At 38.7% G+C, this 22,150-nt stretch overlaps 1 protein-coding gene and 1 pseudogene across 1 annotated transcript; one reads left to right on the top strand and one right to left on the bottom strand.

Moving 5' to 3' along the window:
* Positions 1-6,726, bottom strand: part of LOC132293787 (probable flavin-containing monooxygenase 1) — a 33,362-nt pseudogene extending 26,636 nt beyond the window's left edge.
* Positions 6,727-19,616: 12,890 nt separating this feature from the next.
* Positions 19,617-20,984, top strand: LOC132295676 (uncharacterized). Its single transcript, XM_059793975.1, has 3 exons — positions 19,617-19,847; positions 19,950-20,374; positions 20,942-20,984. The coding sequence occupies exons 1-3, from the start codon at positions 19,722-19,724 to the stop codon at positions 20,982-20,984; spliced, it is 594 nt and encodes a 197-aa protein (XP_059649958.1). The 5' UTR covers positions 19,617-19,721.
* The last annotated feature ends 1,166 nt before the right edge of the window (positions 20,985-22,150 follow it).

Raw genomic sequence — 22,150 nt, 5'->3', positions numbered from 1 at the left:
TAACTATAGCCTAAAAGCAACATCCGTTTGCCTAAACCAAGACCAAAAGCTTAACTCTCATCCTCCTTATACGTGGAATGCAAATCGTTTAACGTGGCTTTGTAAAGCAACTTAGAATGTCACCACATAATCCCCATACTCTTGAAGAATACTTCTTATATACCTCTTTTAGAGATGATAAGAAAGCTTAACTATATGTAGATTGATCCATATGCACCAACTCTACTAGTATCATTCATTATACTACTAGCGAACAAGATCACCCTCGTGTGATCATTCATCTTCAAGATTTAGTATCCTTTTTCTTAGATACGCTGAAATCTCCTCCATTAGAATCTTTTTCGGCTCATCCTCTTTGATTTTCTTTTTTTTGAGAAAACTGAAATCGTGTAGGCCCAAGATGCAGTGATTTATCACACACACCTAAATCTTTTATTGGCTTATACTTTTAAAAGTAGTGCCAACCTGAACTAAACCTTCGATTCCTAATTCTGTCTTCTGGTAAAAAAATCGATAACGTACTCCTTTACTCCTTTGGGTCTTTATCGTTTTCGCCTTGGACCCAATCCTTCTCCCAGAGTCAACCATTCTGTGATACAGAATATAATTGACATCCGCTCCTCCTAACAAACCGTAAAAAGATTACAACGAATCCTAACATGGCTCTAAGTTTTAAGAGACACAACGCGGAAATCATATAACGAAAGACACTCCTAAGGACACTTGAACCTGAAGTGCACTGATACCAACTGTGATACCCTCGGATTTCCGAATGCGGGTTGGCTAGGCCCACGCTTGTGATAGCCCTCAACTCTGAGACATGAGTTGATCAGGCCTAAGCCTAAACCCGAGAGAATACCAAACAGTTAGTGTATAAACAAGCAGGAAAACAAAAAGATTTAAGAAATAAAGAATAAAACTGAAAGAATTAATTAATATAAAATCCTCAAACCTTAAAGATTAAAATAATCCAACTCTCCAAAACCTCAAAGAGTACAACTCGGGAATCCATCTAGTAAGAAATAAAGAATAAAGCTGAAAGAATTAATTAATATAAAATCCTCAAACCTTAAAGATTAAAATAATCCAACTCTCCAAAACCTCCAAGAGCACAACTCGGGAATCCATTTAGTGGACCCTTAAACAAAATCCCAACTGAAAAGTAATCAACTGAAGATAAAATCCAAATCTAAAACATGGAATGAAATCCTACGTCGTCGGTAGAATGAATGACCATCTTTGCTCAGCTCGAACAAGCCCTAAGACTGGAACCGTCTGATACCTGAAAAATATAAGAGTGCGTTAGGCCCACAAACAAGTTCTATTCTAACTGTAATCCATATAGTGACCCGATACGCAGATATATCCTAGATATCTCAACAATATATAACTAGTCTATAAATAAATAAATAAATATATATATATATATATATATATATATATATATCTACACTAAGGGACACTCACTAGACTACAAAGGGGTCTTAACCTGAATAGAAAGCAACATGCAAAACGCACCAAAGGTGGGCATGAGTACTTAGACCTAACATGATACACCTCAACCGTCATAGCTAGCTATGCATCCCAATACATATACGCTCCCTAACCAACGATCTTGAGACTCAAGCTCATATCGTGGTACCATAGTCATATATTTAAAGTCCGTCTAAACCAGAGTATGTCATTCAATTATTCATTGATCTGATATAAGATTTACAATCAAGTTAATCACTCAACTTATTCAGTTGATCTGACTTAACCATAAATAACAATTAATCCAGGTAGTCACTCAACTTACTCAGTTGATCTGACTTAAATATAAGTAGGATTCAATATTTTACAATCCATTCCCTTATTCTAATAAGGTAGGTCTTAGCGTTTTGAACTAAACCATCCCTAGTATGCCACCGTCCTACCTCGGTGCATACAATCCATAACATCCAGGTAATTGACAGAATTTAATATAATAATTCAGCAATTACAGTCCAACACATTAATCCATATAATTGACAGAACCTAGTTTAATAGTTCAGTAATTAGTAATCAAAACATTAATCTATGTAATTACAGAACAGAGTTTATGATTTCAGCAATTAGCATCCAAAGTAAACATAGATCAGGTCTTATAAATAAATGACCTTATTGCATCCAAAACAAGATTTATAAGCATGTTATAGTCTGTTAAATTGCTAAATTAAAATTAAGCAATTAAATCCCTTCCATTCGTTAACAGAATGCAAAGTTGATTAATTTCATACTGTTCATTCAATTAGCATAACGGTATAACTTATGCAATATGAAGTTTTAAAATTCCATGAAATCAATATTTAGAACCCCCGGTACAGTCCTAAAACAATTCAGAAAATTAAACTCGTCCAAACAGTGCCAAAAAAATTTCCAGAATGCACTAACATGAGAGAACCTACTCTCAAAACTTGAGAGCAGGTTCCATCAAGCATGGAGCCAGCTCCATGCCTCTTGGAGCCGGCTCCCTCTTCCATGGAGCCGGCTCTCTCCCTCTATGAGAGCCCTGAACCCTTTCCCTTCGTCTGCTTCATCTCCGGCCTCTTCCAACCCTTCTGTTCTTCATAAATGTTGATCTTAACAGTCTAATTTATAATCAGTATCCTCCCAATCCTTTATTTAAAATGGTTTGCATTAAAAAGAATCATAAAAACAATTATCGATTCAACATTCTTTAAGATCAAACATTGAAATCCAAAATTTGCAAGAACAATTCAAGAGTAAATTTAAACACATACAGATGAATAATTTAACATATACTAAGCATGCAAGATTTAGTTAATACCTGATTAAAATCCTAGAGATCATCTAGGTATGCACAGAGCACAAGTCAAGGGGAAAGAGACATAATAGAACTTGCTTGTGTGGTTTTGAATCAAAACCTTGTCGCCGTCTTCCTAAGTTTTCCGACGACGTCTGTTCACTGTCAACCTCCTACTGCTCAACCTTCCCTCCTCCTAGGTCCATCCTTTAATCCATAGCCGAAACCCCGACTGTAAACTCTTTGTTTTTCTCATAACCTTTCTCTGTTTCTCTCTATTTCCCTGGTACGTGAATAGGGTTTTTCCAACCCTAGACACGTACTGTTGTATTTATAGGCTTAGGAAAACATAACCCTAATTCTAATTATGAATCGAGAAGGAACAGAAAATAATTAAATTTATAATATAAGTCGGCTAAAACGTGACCTATAAAAGACTAAAACCATAATTTAACACTACAATTAATAATACTAATTTAATCCAATTAATTCTATTTATTCCATTTAAATAAACTAATAAACCATTTAAACAATTAAAACAATTAATTTAATTAAAGACAATAAAAATACAATTAAACAAACAACAATTCAACTAAATAAAATAAATAAAACAAATGATCAATTAATTACAATAATTAGATAAATAAACAAATAAAAATGCAATAAAAATAATTATTAAAATGCCGAGACTATCATTTTAAAATTAGGGGTATTACAACATCTGAATACCTGAGGATATCAAAAACAAAGGGCAATAATCAAACATAGAATATAAATATGATAAATAGGAATAAATAAAATTGCTGAAAGAAAATTAAACGATAATCCATTAATGAAAACCTCAGAATAAATTTTTATAAATAAGAAAATATTTTGATACATTCAATCCTCCAATACTAATACAACTTGGGAATCCATACTATGTAGACCCCTAGAAAAACGCAACTGAACAAGTGACTACATCAGAATACTGAAACATAAAGAAAACTTCTAAGTAAATAATCTGGAATAATGAAGTAGACAATCCCTGCTCAGTACGAACAATCTCTACTTTTGACAAATACCTGAAAAATGATGGTGAGTCAGACCCATAAACAAGTTCTACTCTATTACAGTCCAAGCAGAGACCCAATATGCAGATACATCCTAGACAACCCCAACAATAGCTAAGTAGTCCATATATGTATAAATACACACTACAGGACGCTCGCTAGTCCATAAGTCTGTCTTAACCTGAATAGAATGTAACATGTAAATCGCACATAAAGTGGCCATGTATACCTAGACCTACCAGGGAACATCAACTATGTCCAGTTATCCATCCTAGGCGATATACGCACCTAACTATGATCCTGAGACTCAAGCTCATATCACGATACCATAATCATATATATAATATCATTCTTAATGCATAATATAAAAACAAACATCCAATATGCTATTCAACTATTTTAGTTGACCTAACATGAATTTAAGTAGGACTTAACATTTATAGTTAATCCATTCCTTATTCCAGAATAGGTAGGAGTTAGCGTTTTGATCTAATCCTTACATAATATGCCACCGTCCTATACCGGTGCATAAAATCCATAACATCCATGTAATTGACAGAACAACATTTAATGGTTCATCAATTAAAATCTAGAATAACATCCATGTAATTGACAGAACATAATTTAATAGTTCATCAACTAAAATCTAGAACAACATCCATGTAATTGGCAGAACAGAATTTAATAGTACATCAATTAAAAATCCAAAATAAGCATAATGAAATCAAATAAGTATATGACCTTATTATGCATCCAATACAGTATAAAAAAAATTATGTTCCAGTCATCTAAGTTGCTAAAATCAGATTAAGCAATTAAATCCTCCTATCTGTTAACAGTATGCAAAATTGTTCAAACTTTCATAATGTTCAATCCATTAACATATAGACATTAATTATGCAATATGGAGTTTTAATATATCATAAAATAATATTTAGAATCCTTAATATCAACCCAGAACAGTCCAGGAACCCCAAAAATATCAAAATAGTACTTAAAACCACGTCTAGTACACCTTTAGGCATGCGAGCAAGCTCTCAACCAATGGGAGCCGGCTCCCTTACCTTGGGAGCCGACTCTGTGACTTAGGGAGCCGGCTCCCTCAATCTATGGAGCCGACTCTCTCTCTCGTAGAGAGCCATGGTCAAAAATCTTAGGGAGCCGGCTATGTCCCTGTTTCCTGTCATCGTCCTCGTCTCTGATGATGTTTAAAAACCCTCTGTAATGTTTTTTTTTAAGTTCCTAGAGGTCCAACTATGTCCCGTATCATCCAGAATAACATAGAAACTTAGTATGCATCATTACAAGATGTAAAACAGAATATGAAACAATTCGATCAACAATTAAATTTCAATTAATCAACACAATAATACTGCTTAAAATCTGAATTAACATGCATACATAATCAATTTTAATATCCGTTGAGTTCCTGAAAACTATCTAGGCATGCACAGAACACAGGTCAAAGGAAAAGAGTAAAAAATAGAACTTACCTCTGATTCTAGTTTTGAAACCTTAACATCGTCTTCCTAATTTTTCTGACAGCTCCTTAACTGCCATCTACTGCTCCTGGCTCAACCTACAAGCAACCCTTTTCCTTCCTCCTTGGTCCGACCTGCAATCTACCACCAAAACTCCCAACTGTTCCTCTCAATTTCTCTCAAACCTCTCTGTATTTTCCCCTGCCTCCACTGATACGTGACTAGGGTTCTAAACCCTTGGCAGACAAAACATAAATATATATAAGCTTATTCAAACCCTAATCCCAAGCAGATACTAAGTCGGCTAAAATAGAAAAAGAAAAATAAATAATACAACTATATAATAATACTAAATCTACCCTGTAATATTACGTATTTACATATTTATGTAACCATTTTTATAAATAAAATATAATTATATATATTTATATAAATATAGATATAACTGAATCCTCCTTATCATTATTAATTAGAATAATAATAATAATAACCTCCACTTCCCATGGGTCATAACCCTTACGTATGTAGGTCCATCCAAGTAGTCCATGTGACCCATTTATTTGGCCCACAACTACTATCCAAATCCAACTCCTTTTTAAATTAAAATTAAAAATAAAACACATAAATAAACAAGTAATTAAAATTTCATTTAAATCAACACATCATCTTTTAACAATATATCCTACAGCAATTAATTTAAAACACTTAAGCAAACACTTATAATTAAATAATTAAATTCATTTAAACATATAACATAAAGCCACGTAAACATTTAAAATGCATAAGAAATAAAATTTTAAATTTCAATTATACCTTTTTGAAAACTAGGGGTATTGCACAAGTATAAACCATTTTTATGTTGAGCTCAGCCACATTCACCTCAAATTATCCTTTAACTTCAGTGGTATACACCTTATAGTTAGGATCACGATAATAGGTGCCCTTGGAAGAGCTTTGAAATACATACCTCAGTTGAAAGGCTTTGAATGTCCTCTATTATAAGGCTCCATTTCCCTTTGGAGCTGAAGGACTCATCTGTGCCGCCCCACATTGTCCAAGCTTGCATCTCTTCTTCATCTGATGGGCCTTTATATCTGATGCTAACCACTTTACAATTGAACTTGATGTGCTGGAGCAGATCAAAATGATGAGTGTATGATTGGAGATAGTTCGAGATTTGATGTTGGCTAGGAAACTCTTCTGTCACCGAAGGTGGCCATAGAAAATCTGAGAACTGGTAGAAAAATTTAGGAGTCTGGAGCTTAGTAGTCTCTAGAATTTTGGTCCATACTCCACCAATGCTGCTTCTTGATTCAAAGACTATTGGAAGGAAACCCTTTGAAAGTGTGTATTTGCAGGCTAGAAGACCACTAACACCAGCTCTAATTATACCCACCTGCCTCTCCATTGCTCAACTATAGCAATCAATCTTAATCACTTTATTCCTTTTGTGTTGGATGTCCTTCTATACATATATATATATATATACACACGCATAAACTATTCACGTGATTCATGCATTGTATAACTATGTATGTGATATCATACATGAGGTACGTGTAATATATATAGATATCACTACAAGAATATGTGGTCCCTAGCTTATGGGAAAAATAAATTTGTGGCCCAGATCATAAATAATTCTGGAGAAGCAATTATGGAAATGGAATTAAAATATGAATCTGAGAGAAGTTGAACCATTGGCATGAAAGTCCGGCCAGGAAGGATCCGGACTAAGTACCAATGAACTGTGAAGAATTATTTTGAAGAAGGATTTTTATTTTATTTTTTTGGTAAGCTAAGTACTTACACACACGTTTTTCTCATGCCTGCGCTCGAATCCCTCCCCTCCTCTTTGAGGATATGGAGGTTATACTGTTGGACTGGACGCCCTTTGGTTCTTTAGTTCAGGATTTAATCAGAGTAATATTGCTGATTGGATTTTTACTTTCTCTAAGTTCTTAGTGAGGAAGAATGGGATATTATTATATGGTCCTAGGCCATATATCTGCTACTTGGTGATCAGTCCAATTGAAACTAATGGTTCAGGTTTTTTTGTACTTCATTGGAGAGTCTAAATTAAACTGGACCATCAAGTGTTAGTCGTGAAGACCATTTAATAATCTATGAAGGATAGAGATCTATTTCATCGTTGAGTGACACCCACTAGTTATTACAAGCTGTCCTTTAAGAACTGACATTTTTGTTCGATATTCAAATCTTGTATACCTAGAAAAATGTGTATTTATTTAAAATATGTGCAGTACGATCATTGTATTCAGTATAATCCATTTACTATCATGAATGTCAGATCTCTATTGATATGCTCCCTTTTTTCAAGAAGATAAAAAGGAAAAGGAAATATTAAATCACGTTACTGATGATATTTATGTAACGACTTGAACCCGTAAGTCCGAACCGTTAAGCGGGTCCTTACCCAAACCCGAGGTCACCTAAGTCAAATTCCATTAAGTCTAGTGTCATTACATCATTTTTAAGTCATAATCATGCTTCACAAAGGTGTTATGTGACTTTCATAACTTAGGATAAATTTACCGGAGAAAGGAACAAAATGGGACAAGGCAACACAGTTCAGTTGACCGAAGTGGAACTTCGGTCAGCCGAAGCTAGTCCTCCTAAACGAGTAGGCTGAAGTGGCCAAACGGTCAACTGGTTGTGCTCCCCACAGTAGCTGAGGCTACTAAAAGAACTGGTCGGCCGAAATGCCCATTTCGGTAGACCGAAATGGCTCTCCGAGATGTGGTTTAGCTGCTGAAATGCTGTGATTAAGAAAATGAAGTGTGGCTTTGGTAGAAACCTTAAAAGTGTTCTTAACTGGTTTTATCATACTTTAAAAATGATTCCTTATACTATGATTAAAAGCATCGACGATTTATCATATAACTATAACATTTCCCATTCATTTCATATATGAAAACTTAGTCTTCACACTAAATCCAATTTACAACAAAATACTATCAAGAGTTCAATATTATATTACAAGGCCATATTTTACAACTTGTATATCCCAAAATGATACTTTTACAAAGGAATAGATTTAAAATACAAAGGGTATAAAACACTCTTCTAAATCCCCCCCATGCTTGTGGTAGATTGTCATCTGCCACCTCCTTCCCGTGACCTGAAAAATGATAAATAATGAGCTAAATGCTCAGTAAGATGTGCCTAAGACATACCTCTTATGACCCCGTGAATCCACATATAGAATAGAAATCAAGAGAACGGGATCATACTACATCGGGGATATAATCCATAATCACAACGTCAAATATAATCACAAATTGTCATCTAAGTCACAAATATACCATGTATGCCAATGAAGTGTATGCCATGCCTATGTCGCTCCCTATTTCCGAAACATATCCGTTTCAACTTCCAAACCGTTAGTGTAATCCGACCCAAGGCACCTCTATAGCATCACGAAAGGAGAATTGGTTAACTATCCATGACCACAAGACACCTCCAAGGCGTCGTATCCGGCTTAGTTAGCTCAACCACACTCCCTTTTAGACTACACTAACATCATGGACCACTAGGCGCCTCCTAGGTGTTCGGTTTTTCTCAAACACTTTTCTAAAACATTTTTCTCAAAATGATTTCATTTGCTTCAAAAATACTTTTCCCCTTCTCTTTCTTTCCCAATGGATGCATTAATGCTTCATGCTTTTAAACACAATTCAACTATTGAATTTCACACATACTTTCTATGATAAATTTCAAAATGCATAATTCATACTTTCATTCAACATTGATTTAACATAGTAAACATACAAGGCACAAATTCTATTCCATATAAGCATGCATATACTATACACAAAACATCAACTAACACATAATTACATTTCTCATATATAACATTTAAGCATGCTTTCTCCTCAAATAACAATTAACACATAGCCACATATCACTTATATAACAATTAAGTCACCTTTGCAAAAATCCACAAAAATTTAGGCATACTTTACAACAATCAATGTAAGATAATTAACTAAAATCCAAGAAAATGTGAATTAGAAACCCCTAAAATCCTAGGGGATGCCAAAAGCTGAAATTGTTTACATAGACTTAAAGATCTCGCCGAGCTCTTCAATTTGCCATAAACGGCATCCAAAAATTCCAAGTGATTAGAGAATGCTAGCCAGGGAGAGAGAAAAATGAGACCAAAAATGTGGTCTCATTGCCTTAAATGCACTAATGGTGGTCCCCCTACATTTTTGACTTTTCTTCATTTCTTTTCCACCACACATATATCATACACACACATAACCCACACTAATGCTACTTAAAACACAAGAAATAAAATAATTGATATGCAAATGGACCCAACAAAAACCCTGTACTCAACAATTCCGGTAACGGGTCACACATGGGACCTTCCGGCCCGAAAACGAAAAAAAATGCCGAAATGGTAATCGGTGTATTTCTAAGAGTCATGAACTAAAGGAAATGTCCTAACAACCTCTTGGACACACTCGGCACACCCCACGGTGTCCGGCACGCAAAACAGGAAAGGACAAAAATACCCTTGCAAAAATAAAAAATTTCAGAAAAAAGAAAATGGCAAAAATCGAAAACTTCACAATTTACTCTCCTTAAAAGATTTCGTCTTCGAAATCTACCTTCCTTAAAGAAAGAGGCTCACAGCCGCACACCTTCCCAAGAAACTTCACAAAACCTCAAGACCATAAACTTATCAACACTATTGCCTTTAACACCAGATGTAACTAGGCAATCAGAAACCACTGCCACTGAAACCCAATGCTCACCACCCTATGAGGGTACTTATTTCTCGCAACTTTATAACACAAAACCAACTGGTACACTCTACACTATACTCAACTCAAAACGGACATCAGCCCACTCAACACTGCCACGAAAGGCTCCCAAGATAGAAAGAAGAATGGTCGCCCGACCACCGAACATGACAACGTCTAGGTCCAACTCATCCTCTAAAGAACACACAAGACTCCAAACAAGGAACCCCATCCATCACATAATCAAACTCAACTCAGATCTACACATCTTTATCAGACCAACACTCATTACTTAACACACAGCTACCCACCATATATCGGTATAAACAACCACCAACTGCACCATTCGACAATCATTACACTTAACAACCACAACACCCTTCGTCACCCGAGACAAGTCATCTGAATCTACACTGCCACAATAACACAACACGCAACCCGTGCTCTCACTATCACTAACAAATTAAAACAATTATTGACCCTTGACCCGACATCGTGCTAAAGAGGGACTGATTCAAGAGAAATGGTTAGCCAGGCCATCCTCATCCTCGATCTGATCTCAACACAAGCGCCGTTCTTGTCCTTAGGTCCAAAGCTCAAACATAATCTCACATAGTCTACAAAACAACTAAGAGATCCACTCACTATCCATCCATCATTCCACATAACCTCAACAACTATACCCTCATACACCAGCTCTAAGAATCTCACTAACTCCTCCATCATGCAACTCGTAACAAGTTAAAAACAACACAGCACCAAGCGTCACAATTATCAACCATCACTGAAGATCTCTAATTTCCTCATAACATCTGCACCAGGTAAACAACTTATAACCTTACTCAATTCAATTATTACCTCGTCAAAACACACAATAAGTCATTCTCATGCCTAAAACCTCAAAGGTCAATACTCGAATCAAACGCCTACAGAAACATCCGAGTACATGACTCACTTCCCATCATCTAATCATCCTAAAACCGCCGTTCAATACACATCCCCTAGCCATCACTGCTAGTACCAAACACCGGAAACACAATTCCTATTCGGCAACTCGTGCCTCACATTCCACCGATCAAAACCACTCCCAAAACAAACGCTACTAAAAACCAACGACTTTACCTCCCTTCGTGGGAGTGAGTCGACCAAACTAACTAAATCTTTACCGATGAACTCTAACAACGTAACAAACCACACACAGGTCCGTCCACCCATGGACTCGCATAACTCGCAAATGGAGAACAAGACTTATGACAAACGACGTCATTGCCAAGACTAGAATAAACGGAAAGGGTAACGAACCCCACTTCCATAAGAGTCTGACGACTCGCACCTGGATGAAGCTGACACATTGTCACACGCTACTCACTAATCGTCCAACTGTGGACACCCAATCCCACCTGAGATGAAATAAACTCCCTACACTCAAGGAGAAGAACCAAGGAAACACATACGGAACTACAACCTCACTTCTAGGAAATCTCACCACTTAACGGATCGTTATACACTATCAACACAGAAACCTTGCATACGATACCCTGCAATACCCATGCCAACCAAAACCAATCAGATAAAAGCACCAACATTCACGACACACTAACACTAGAAACAACCATTATCCTTCGGACACTGCGTCTCGTTCCATCTGGAAACCATCACTTCAAAATGACGACCTCTAAGCCATAAACCGACACAAGACCCGTGACCTTAGTCATAACAACCTACTGACTCCTCAAAAGAAAATGATGCCTATATGGCAGCATCACTCTCACGGACTCTAAAGACTAACCGACCACAATCACTTTAACTGACGCACAATCTCATCGCTTACTTGACAACATACAACAACACTCACAATCTCTAAGCCACATTCGGATCACACTTTAAACTGTTCCACTCATCAACACCAATCATCACACCCTAACACCTCCACTGCCACTCATTTAAAACAACAGTTCAAACCTATCATCCAACTAGACCATTAAGCCACTACTAAGCAATTCTTCCTCAAACCTCCTTAAGACAATGCCATCATAATAAGGAAATAACCATTACTCTCGATACTCCCCACAACGACCACTAACTAACACTAGAAACAACTACCATACAGTAATACCATACCGACAAATCCCCAAAGCAAAATGGGCATTAAAACCAAAATGCTAAACACCCAAATGTCACCTCAAAACCATCAACGATGCAATCAATTATTAACGCTTAACCGGTTACTCAAACCACCCCTTTTAAACAACCTACACATCTCAATAAGGAAACTTCCTACCCTAGGTTAAACATCACCACCTCCCCTTTCACTGTTCCTCAGAACATTCTTGGCCCCAACAAAAGTCAAATGGGGCTACTAACTAAACCTACAAGATCAACCTCGTCCCAATTATTTTAAATTGGCAATTTATCTCTTTGATTCCTCAAATAACAAGTACCTCATCCTAATATTCCAGACTCACCCGGAATATAACTCCAGTCCACAACTTTCAAATTCTAGAACACCGTCCATTTGGTAACACGGTACCCACCAGTTATCACTCTATCCATAATCAACCAAGCACTTCAATGACCCTATACTACCTGCCTTATCGTGCAATCCTGCATTACACAACTAAAATTGACTACTATACCCCACCTCGAGATTCTCTCGACAACCGTGACAACCTAATCCTGCTCGTCAGCCGAGCCATGTAATCAACTATCCATGAGTCGATTAACGACGACATATTCTTGCAGTTTCCCGGAATGGGAATCACCTCTTAACCAACCATGACCAACACACTTCCTTAAACTATGCTAAAATATTCAAAATACCCATCTACAACCCATAGACTACATTCGTGTGATACCTCTCGAATCTAGAGTCACGGCTGATTAAGTCCGAGCACAGATCCGAGGGATACCAAACAATCAATATGTAAACAAGCAGGAAAGAACTGAATTAAGATTAAAATAATAATAAACAGAAAGAAATATGAAAATCCTCAAACATTAAATAATAAATTAATATAATTTAAATCCGTAGAACTCGGGAATCCACCTAGTGGACCCCTAACTCCAAATCTTTAAATAAATTTACAGAATTAAAATTCAAAATCAAAATAGAAAAGAAACCCTATGTAACCGGAAGAGTGAGTGTCTGTATCTGCATCAACACGAACAAACTTTAAGCCTGGTACTGGCAAATACCTAAAAAATAGGAGTGGGTCAGGCCCACATGCAAGTTCCAATCTACTACAATCCGTACATAAACCTGATACGCAGATACATCCTAGATAGCTTGGCAATATCTACAATAGTCCATATATATATATATATACACACACACTATAGGATGCTCACTAGCCTATAACATAGTTCAGCCTAGGTAGAAGGTGACATATAAAACACGTTTTTCAGCGGCCAAGTACCTAGACCTATAAGGGAACATTAGCTATATCTAGCTACTTAACATTTGTAATATACGCACCCTAACCGTGATCAGGAGACTCAAGCTCGTATCACGGTACCATAAATATATATATAAATTCCTTTCTAGTGCAGAAAGATAAAACAAATATCCATTATGTCGTTCAACTGTTTTAGTTGACAGGACATGCATCTATGTAGGATTTAACTGTTTTAGTTAATCCATTCCTTATGTATGAAGGGGTAGGACTTAGCTTTTTGATCTAATCCATCCCTGATATGTCACCGTCCCATACCGGTACATATAATGCAAATGATCCTTGAATGATGTAACATTTTATGCAGTTCATCAAATCATATCCACATAATCCAAATAGTTGATATACAGAATTTAAATAGTTCATCAACTTGAAAATTCAGAATCCATCCATATTATTAACGAGACAAAGTTTAATAGTTCATCAAATTAAGATCCAGTATCCATCCATGTCATTGAAAATTTAATTCATTTAATTAAATTTCAACTAACCCATAGTACAGTCCAGCAGTTGACAATATTAACAATAGTAAGAGTCAATTATAAAGCTGAGAATGACAAACTATAACTCAGAAAATCCACACTACTAACCAATAGTTGCTGAAACATATAGAACAGTTTAACCATTAAAATAACAGTCTCAATTTAATTATTGAAACCTAATTTATTAGTTCCTTAATTAAAATCCAACCTATGCATAAATAAGGTCCAAAAGATACATAACTCTATTCTGTATCTAACATAGATTTCAAAACCATCCTCCAGTCATCTAAGTTGCTAAATTAAATTCACACAATTAGATACTTTACAATCGCCAACAAAGTGCGTCATTACTTAAAACTCCTACACTATGAAAACCCTTAGCATATTAGGATAAATTATGCATTGTGGGTCCTAATATAGCATAATATCATGTTTAGATTCCATGCAACAGTCTGTTAAATTTTTAAAACAAAACTTAGTACACTAGTCCTTCATATCCGCTAGCGGCATACAAAGTCGCTTATTTTTACACTGTTTATTCCATTTGCCCTACGGACCAAAATATACAATTAGAGGAACTAAAATCCCTTGAAATTACTTTTAGAATCCTCATTCCAGTCCCTGAAACCATTTAGAATTTCAAATATGGCCCAAACAGCGCCCAAACAGCTCAAGAATGTATCTAAACGTGACTTAACCAAGGGAGCCTGCTCTAAAATCAAAGAGCAGGCTCTTTCTCACTTAGAGCCGGCTCCCTAACCCCTTGGAGCCGGCTCTTTGAAGGTGGAGACGACTCCCACAAATCTGGAGCCTTCTCCTCCCACTTTGAGCCTTCTCTACTCCTCTGCTTCACCTTCTTCTTCCACGGTGATCTTCAACCTTCTGTTCCTAGTTTTTTTCTAAAGTTTTTAGAGTTCAAACAAGATCTAAACAGCCCTAGAAATTCTTTGAATTCCATTATAAATTGATTTACAGAGGTTTAAATCCAAATCGAAGTAGTCTATACAAGGAAGCAAACAAAGTTATACACAAAACGTAAAACAGATTTCAATTTGATTCATTACGCATAAACACTTGTTTTAAAGTTTATTACATCCCTGGAGTCTATTTAGAATGCACAGAACACAAGTTTATAGGGAAGGAATAGACTGAAACTTGCCTCACGATTCCAGTTTGAAACCTTAAGCGTCGTCTCTAAGTTTCAGAATTCTCCAAGTCTGTTTCCCCTCTGCTCTGCTCATAGTTCCCTTCCTCTATTGTTTCTTGGTTCCATCCAGAAACAACCCCTCTGTTCTTCCTCCAGTCTTCCTCCTTTAGCCTCACAGAAAATCACCCGAGACCCTCTATGTTTCTCTCAAGACCAGTCTAGAACCTCTGTTTTCCTTCTCATAAATATTACGTGAGTAGGATTGTTCCCAACCCAAGCAGACTTAAAAGAAAAATATATATAGACGTCCCAAACCCTAATCTACATAACTCTATATTTACCGGGTTTAATTTAAAACCTAATATAAGTCTGCGTCCATACTAGATAAAAATAAAACCCTAATCCTATATCATATACAAGACCAAATAAAACAATTAATTTAGACAACTAAATAATTAAAATTAAACAATTACTTTAAAACAAATACACTATTAAAATTAAATAATTACTTTAAAACAAATAAATAAGTAATTTAGAATCAAGAACAAATACACAATTAATTTAAAATAAAGAAACAATTAAACAATTACGCAAATGAGCACATAAATCACATAATGAAATAAAAATGCAATAAAATCAAATTTAAATTCCCATGGTATCCTTTTGAAAACTAGGGGTATTACAATTCGTGACTCAGACAACCTCTATCACACATACCACAACCGGTTTGATAAGAACCTCCGCACTAAACCGTGACACAAGTCACTAACGTTAAGCTCCTAAGGTCGTACCATTCTCCCTCAAAATCCTTACTCACACAACTGACCTCCACGGTCATAGGAGCCTATCCACTGATGCATGAAACTCACACATAGCAAAGACACCATGCCATGAAATATGAACCCATTCTAAAGTCGTACAAGAAGAACAGGATGACTACACACTAAATAGCTCAATCCACGAGCGAGAAATCCACGTCATTCGTCGGATAAGAACCAGCACCCAAATAACCCTAGAACAACCGAGCTCTTCACCTACTCAGATCAAAACTTACACAACTATTTGTGTTGCTACAAGTACTCTACCGCACCAGCAACCACCCCATGCTCGACTGTATATACGCACATAAGTATATCGATATATATACAAGACATACTTATATCTCTTCTATATATACATAATAACTGGAACATAACCCTTGACACAACCATGTCCTATCACACCAGTTTAAACAACAACTCCATTTAATTATTATGTAAAATTAAACATCTCGTCCATTGTAATACCCTTAGTTTTCAAAAGGATAGAAGGGGAATTTAATTTTGCTTTTTATTGCTTTTTTATTTAATTATGTGTGATACCCCTCAATTCTAGAACCACGGGTGATCAAGTCCGAGCACAGATCCGAAGGATATCAAACAATTAATATTTAATCGAACACAGAATACAAAATGAATTTAAGAAATATTAATAAGCTGAAGGAATACTAGATTAAAAAAAATCTCAAATATAAATATTTAAACTTTGATAATCCAAACTTCATAAGTTTACAACTCGGGAATCCATCTCCAGTGGACCCCTAATAAAAATCCAAACCAAACGAAAATAAATAACTAAAGATACAAGCTCAAATCGAATATCTGGAAAGAAGTCCTACATCGTCGGTAGAATGAAAGATCGTCTCTGCTCAGCTCGAACAAGCTCTAAGACCTCAAATATCCGATACCTGAAAAATAATAAGTGGGTCAGGCCCACTAGCAAGTTCTATACTACTACTACCCAAGCAGAGACCCGATACGCATGTACATCCTAACCAATCCAACAATAACTAAATAGTCCGCAGATACATATATATATAATCACACTACAGGACTCTCACTGGACTACAGGCCCGTCTCAACCTGACTAGTAGGCACCATGCAAAACGCACCTGAGGTGGGCATGACTACCTAGACCTAGCAGGGTACACATCCAACCATCATAGCCAGTTATGCATCCCAATTCATATATGCTCCCTAGCCAACGACTCTGAGACTCAGGATCATATCGTGGCACCATAAAAATATATTTAAAATCTGTTCCAAACTAAAAGTGTCACTCAACTATTTAGTGATCTGACACAAAATACAGGTAGGACTTAACCTTTGTAGTTAATCCATCCTTTAATCTAGAGTAGGTAGGACTTAGCGTTTTTGAGCTAATCCCACTAGTATGTCACCGTCCCATACCGGTGCATACAAACCATCCATCCAATGTTGATAATACAAATAATGAGATAAAATCAATATCAACCAATCCATAATAAGTATAACACCATCCATCCAACTATTAATAATACAGATGATATTATAAATATCAATATCCACACATCTATAACAAGTACAACAAGAATATATAAATTGCAAGCTTGTCATATATGAATAACACATGATTCTCAAATAGTTTAAGAACGCAGATAATAAGTGTAATCCATTCTTTAATCCCCTATCAGCATACTAATATCAATATCAAAATTAACATGCTCGTTTAAACTACTCCATATCATCCGGTTAGTTGATTATACATAATGACTTGTAAATATCAACTAATTTCCTGTTAAGTATAACCGACATTAAATTAATTATGTTACTTAATCCTTGAAGATGCAAGAAACTCCTTCTATTCTTTCTCTCTCTAGAATTCTTACACCTCAACCCGAATCAAGATCCCACTCCTCTTCATTCCAACTCCTATTTATAGATACTTACCAGATATTTACAAGATATTTACAAGATATTTACTAATTGCTGGACCTGGGCCTATTCCTCAGTAAGCCCTGGTCACTCTTGATGGGCTTACTCCCGCTCGGCCCATATGGCAGTGTCTTTCTATGGGCTGACCCAGCTGTTCGGACTGAAGGTTGTGTTTTGCGAGTCGGACCTGGCCCATGTCATCCAGGGCCTCCTCAACTGCCCCCATAATTGCCCCTTATTTAATAAGGGGTAATTATTGATGGCGTCTCATCATGACGCTGACGGCTCGAGATAACCACGTGGGGGAGCGAACGGTCAGATCCAGAATCAATGTTCCGGGGTTCGAGGGATTTCTTGCCTTCCCGACGCTTCGGCCCTCGGGCCCCCTTGCCTATATAATGCTCTAGAATTCCACTTCACTTCCCTTTACCGTCTCCATCATCAGCCAAATCTCCCTCTTTCTAGAACTGTGCTAAGCCTTTTCCGGTGAAATCCTTCGAGAGTCATTCTCCCAGCGATCTTGCAGTCCTCCGAGGTTAGTTTCGTTCTTTTTACTTTCGGCAGGCTTCCATTTTCCCTCTTTTAGATTCTTCTTGCACTTCCACCATGGTTGTAGATCTGGGTGTTCTTCGTATGAGACTTAGACTTCCTGACAACATCGTAGTTAGGGTTTGCCCCCAAGACGTTAATATTACGACCGGCGCCGGCCTCCTGCCCGGCGAAGTCTTATTCACAAACCTTCAACTGAATGTTGTTAGGTTCCCTCTGCACCCTTTCTTTAGTTACGTCTTCAACAGATTGGGGATATCCCCTCTGCAGGTCAACCCCAACTTCTTTAGGATCATATCTGTTATGCTCTTACTGATGCGTGACAGAAATCTGGACCTTGACCTCATAGACCTCCTTCTGTGCTATAAGGTCAGTAAGATCCGTACTAACGAGCCCTTCTACCACCTCTACCCGTTCGAGAAGATGTCCATATGCACTGACACAATAAAATCTGAAAAGGGTTGGAGGGATAGCATAGTGGGTATTAGTGGGGCTTGGTCTTCGCCGGCTGCAGAGGATTACCCAATCCCGAGCGCCTTTGGTGTCTGCTCTGTCTCCTCCTATAAAAAATTCAAATCCCATAAACACGACTGCCCCTGTGAAACATGCGTTCCTCGTTTTTGCACTTACTTATGCCGCTCCTTGGGAATACCTTGTGATGACTTGAGCTACAGTGTTTGCAGGGATAGGATTAACTACTTGAAGAGATACGTTCTGAACGATATTCCTTCCTGCTCAGATCTCCTCACTTCAGACAACCTCTTTGCGCTCTCATCACTCGGCTACAATATGAGCAGACTGCAGATTCCCTCTTTTAGCAGGAGGAAAAATACTCCCCCAGTCATTCCTGCTGCTGGGGCGACCTCCTCTCCAGCGTCGGCTTCTTCTTCAGCCACCATATCTGACACTGTCCCGAGCGCAGTGGCTACTAACCCTGCTGCCAGCGCCCCTGCGGCCAACCAGAACGTGCCCTCCCCAGCTACCATAGCTCCTGCTGCTGCGGGGGGCGGTCGGGACAAAGAGCGAGGCAAAAGGCCTCATCCTGACAGTGAAATCGACCCTGAGGAGGAGCCTCTTATTAGAAGGACCCGAGTCTCTGGGCCGGGTACTCTCTTGCACCGAGCGATCAGAGCTCCTCCTCACTCTGGGCCTCCTGCAGCTGGTGGCTCTGCTTCTGCTTCAGGCCCCCCTTCTATCCCCAGCTTGCCGCCATGGGCCCCTCGGTACACTCGAACGGATGGGACGTTCGTGAAACCGAACGAGACCATGCTGAAGGATGGCCAGACCGCTATGGCCTACTACAGGAGCATGTGGACTCCGAAGGACATTGAGGCGGCAAAGGGCCTTTCCCAGAAGGACGTGTTCAGTCGCTTTCCCCAATCTGCTATGGAGGTGACTTTTATTTTCTAACTCATGAATTCTCTTATATTACTTGGTCTTGCCTTCGCCCGTTCTGACTATTGGTTTAACCGTTCTTATTGTGCACCTATGCAGACATTGTTCGGGATGATGGCCATGCAGAAGCAGGTGGAAATGGGGAACGCCAGGGCCCGAAAGTATTCTGACAGCCTGGAGGTGGCTAATAAAGAGAACGACCTCCTTGCCATGAAGAATACCGAGGTGCTGGTTCGGCTTGACAAAGCCGAGCAAGAGAGAGATGTCCTGAAAAAGGAGAATGATTCCCTTCAGGATGAGAAGGACGCCCTCCAGCTCGAGAAGAGCGTCTGGCAGACTGAGCAGGAATCACTCAGAGAAGAGAAGGCAGAACTCCAACGTCTTCTAGCTGATGAACAGTCTGCTCGGATGGCTTTTGAAAAAAGAGCTCTGGACGAGCGTACCGCTCTGATCGACGCTATCAGCAGAGTGGGTGGTGGGATGCTGGCCCTTCATGCTCGGTTCTCCAGGGTCGGAGCTCTTCGGTATGCTCAAGGATTCCGGGAAGGTTTCGCCGACCGGGTTCCGGATGAGGGACAGACCAGCTCCACTCCGGATGAGGTAGACAAGGATCTGGGGATCGAGCCTCTGGGGGTCTATGTCGACCCAGAACCCACCGAAGCGGAGCGTATATTTGATGAGTGCCAGGACATCGCATCCTCAAGGATCATCACAGCTCCTCCTACCGCTCTGCCACTGACCGCTCCCCAATCGTCAACCGTGGCTCCCTCTGTAGCCACTGCTGACACTGAACCCCAGCCGAACGACTCAGTTATTCACCTGGATTCCCCACCTCATGAAGGTGAGGCGGCTGATGGGGCCGAGGAGGCGAGTCGGCAGGACCAGGATGCTGTTGGTACTGAGGCGTCTAGCTAGGGCTCCTTCGAATTCTTCCAGTTCATATCTTCTTGTAATGATGGACACCTCTCTTTTATAAACTAAATGTTCAATATTAATGAAATGGCCGAACTCTTTTTCTCTATGTGTTGTGCTCTGTTCAATCTTATCTTCAGTACATATATATCTTTTCTCTCTTTTTCTTTTTATATTAGCTTTGCTGTGTGTTTGTACGGCAAGTGCCTGGCGCTCGGCTAGAATGCCACTTGCCACTTGGCTTTAAATTTTTAGCAAGTGTCTGGCGTTCGGCTTATAGTGCCAGCTGCCACTTATCTTGCTTAAGTGCCTGGCGCTCGGCTAGAATGCCACTTGCCACTTGGCTTTCAATTTTCAGCAAGTGTCTGGCGTTCGGCTTATAGTGCCAGCTGCCACTTATCTTGCTTAAGTGCCTGGCGCTCGGCTAGAATGCCACTTGCCACTTGGCTTTAAATTTTTAGCAAGTGTCTGGCGTTCGGCTTATAGTGCCAGCTGCCACTTATCTTGCTTAAGTGCCTGGCGCTCGGCTAGAATGCCACTTGCCACTTGGCTTTCAATTTTTAGCAAGTGTCTGGCGTTCGGCTTATAGTGCCAGCTGCCACTTATCTTGCTTAAGTGCCTGGCGCTCGGCTAGAATGCCACTTGCCACTTGGCTTTAAATTTTTAGCAAGTGTCTGGCGTTCGGCTTATAGTGCCAGCTGCCACTTATCTTGCTTAAGTGCCTGGCGCTCGGCTAGAATGCCACTTGCCACTTGGCTTTCAATTTTTAGCAAGTGTCTGGCATTCGGCTTATAGTGCCAGCTGCCACTTATCTTGCTTAAGTGCCTGGCGCTCGGCTAGAATGCCACTTGCCACTTGGCTTTCAATTTTTAGCAAGTGTCTGGCGTTCGGCTTATAGTGCCAGCTGCCACTTATCTTGCTTAAGTGCCTGGCGCTCGGCTAGAATGCCACTTGCCACTTGGCTTTAAATTTTTAGCAAGTGTCTGGCGTTCGGCTTATAGTGCCAGCTGCCACTTATCTTGCTTAAGTGCCTGGCGCTCGGCTAGAATGCCACTTGCCACTTGGCTTTAAATTTTTATAGTAGACCATTGGAAAAGAAAATTCTTCTCTTCTTTTTTTGTAAATTCCGGTAACTTGCTCATTCATATGTATTTGATTGACAACAAATAACATCCAATTAAAACCAGAACTTAGCTTCTATTGATAGTACCTCTTCAGAGACGTGGCGTTCCAGGGCTTGCTGACCAACTTTCCCGCCATGGTTTCCAACGTATATGCCCCTTTGCCAATGACTTCTGCAATTCTGTATGGGCCTTCCCAGGGTGGCATCATTTTTTTGACCATCCCCACCTTTCTTTTCAGAACCAGATCGCCCGGGGCAAAATCCC

The sequence above is a fragment of the Cornus florida genome, unplaced genomic scaffold (genome assembly GCF_030987335.1).
Source record: "Cornus florida cultivar Cherokee Brave unplaced genomic scaffold, ASM3098733v1 CherokeeBrave_3.0.0_Hap2_Chr02, whole genome shotgun sequence".
NCBI classification, from domain to species: domain Eukaryota; kingdom Viridiplantae; phylum Streptophyta; class Magnoliopsida; order Cornales; family Cornaceae; genus Cornus; species Cornus florida.
This window is presented reverse-complemented; position numbering and strand designations above follow the sequence as displayed.

What these genes read in the sequence shown, in the direction of transcription:
- LOC132295676 (XM_059793975.1), top strand. Translation starts at nt 19,722, where the DNA reads ATGCTGAAGGATGGCCAGACCGCTATGGCCTACTACAGGAGCATGTGG. An exon ending in TTCCCCAATCTGCTATGGAG is followed by an intron (nt 19,848 to 19,949) that starts GTGACTTTTATT and finishes GCACCTATGCAG; the next exon opens with ACATTGTTCGGGATGATGGC. An exon ending in TCCAGGGTCGGAGCTCTTCG is followed by an intron (nt 20,375 to 20,941) that starts GTATGCTCAAGG and finishes TTTTTATATTAG; the next exon opens with CTTTGCTGTGTGTTTGTACG.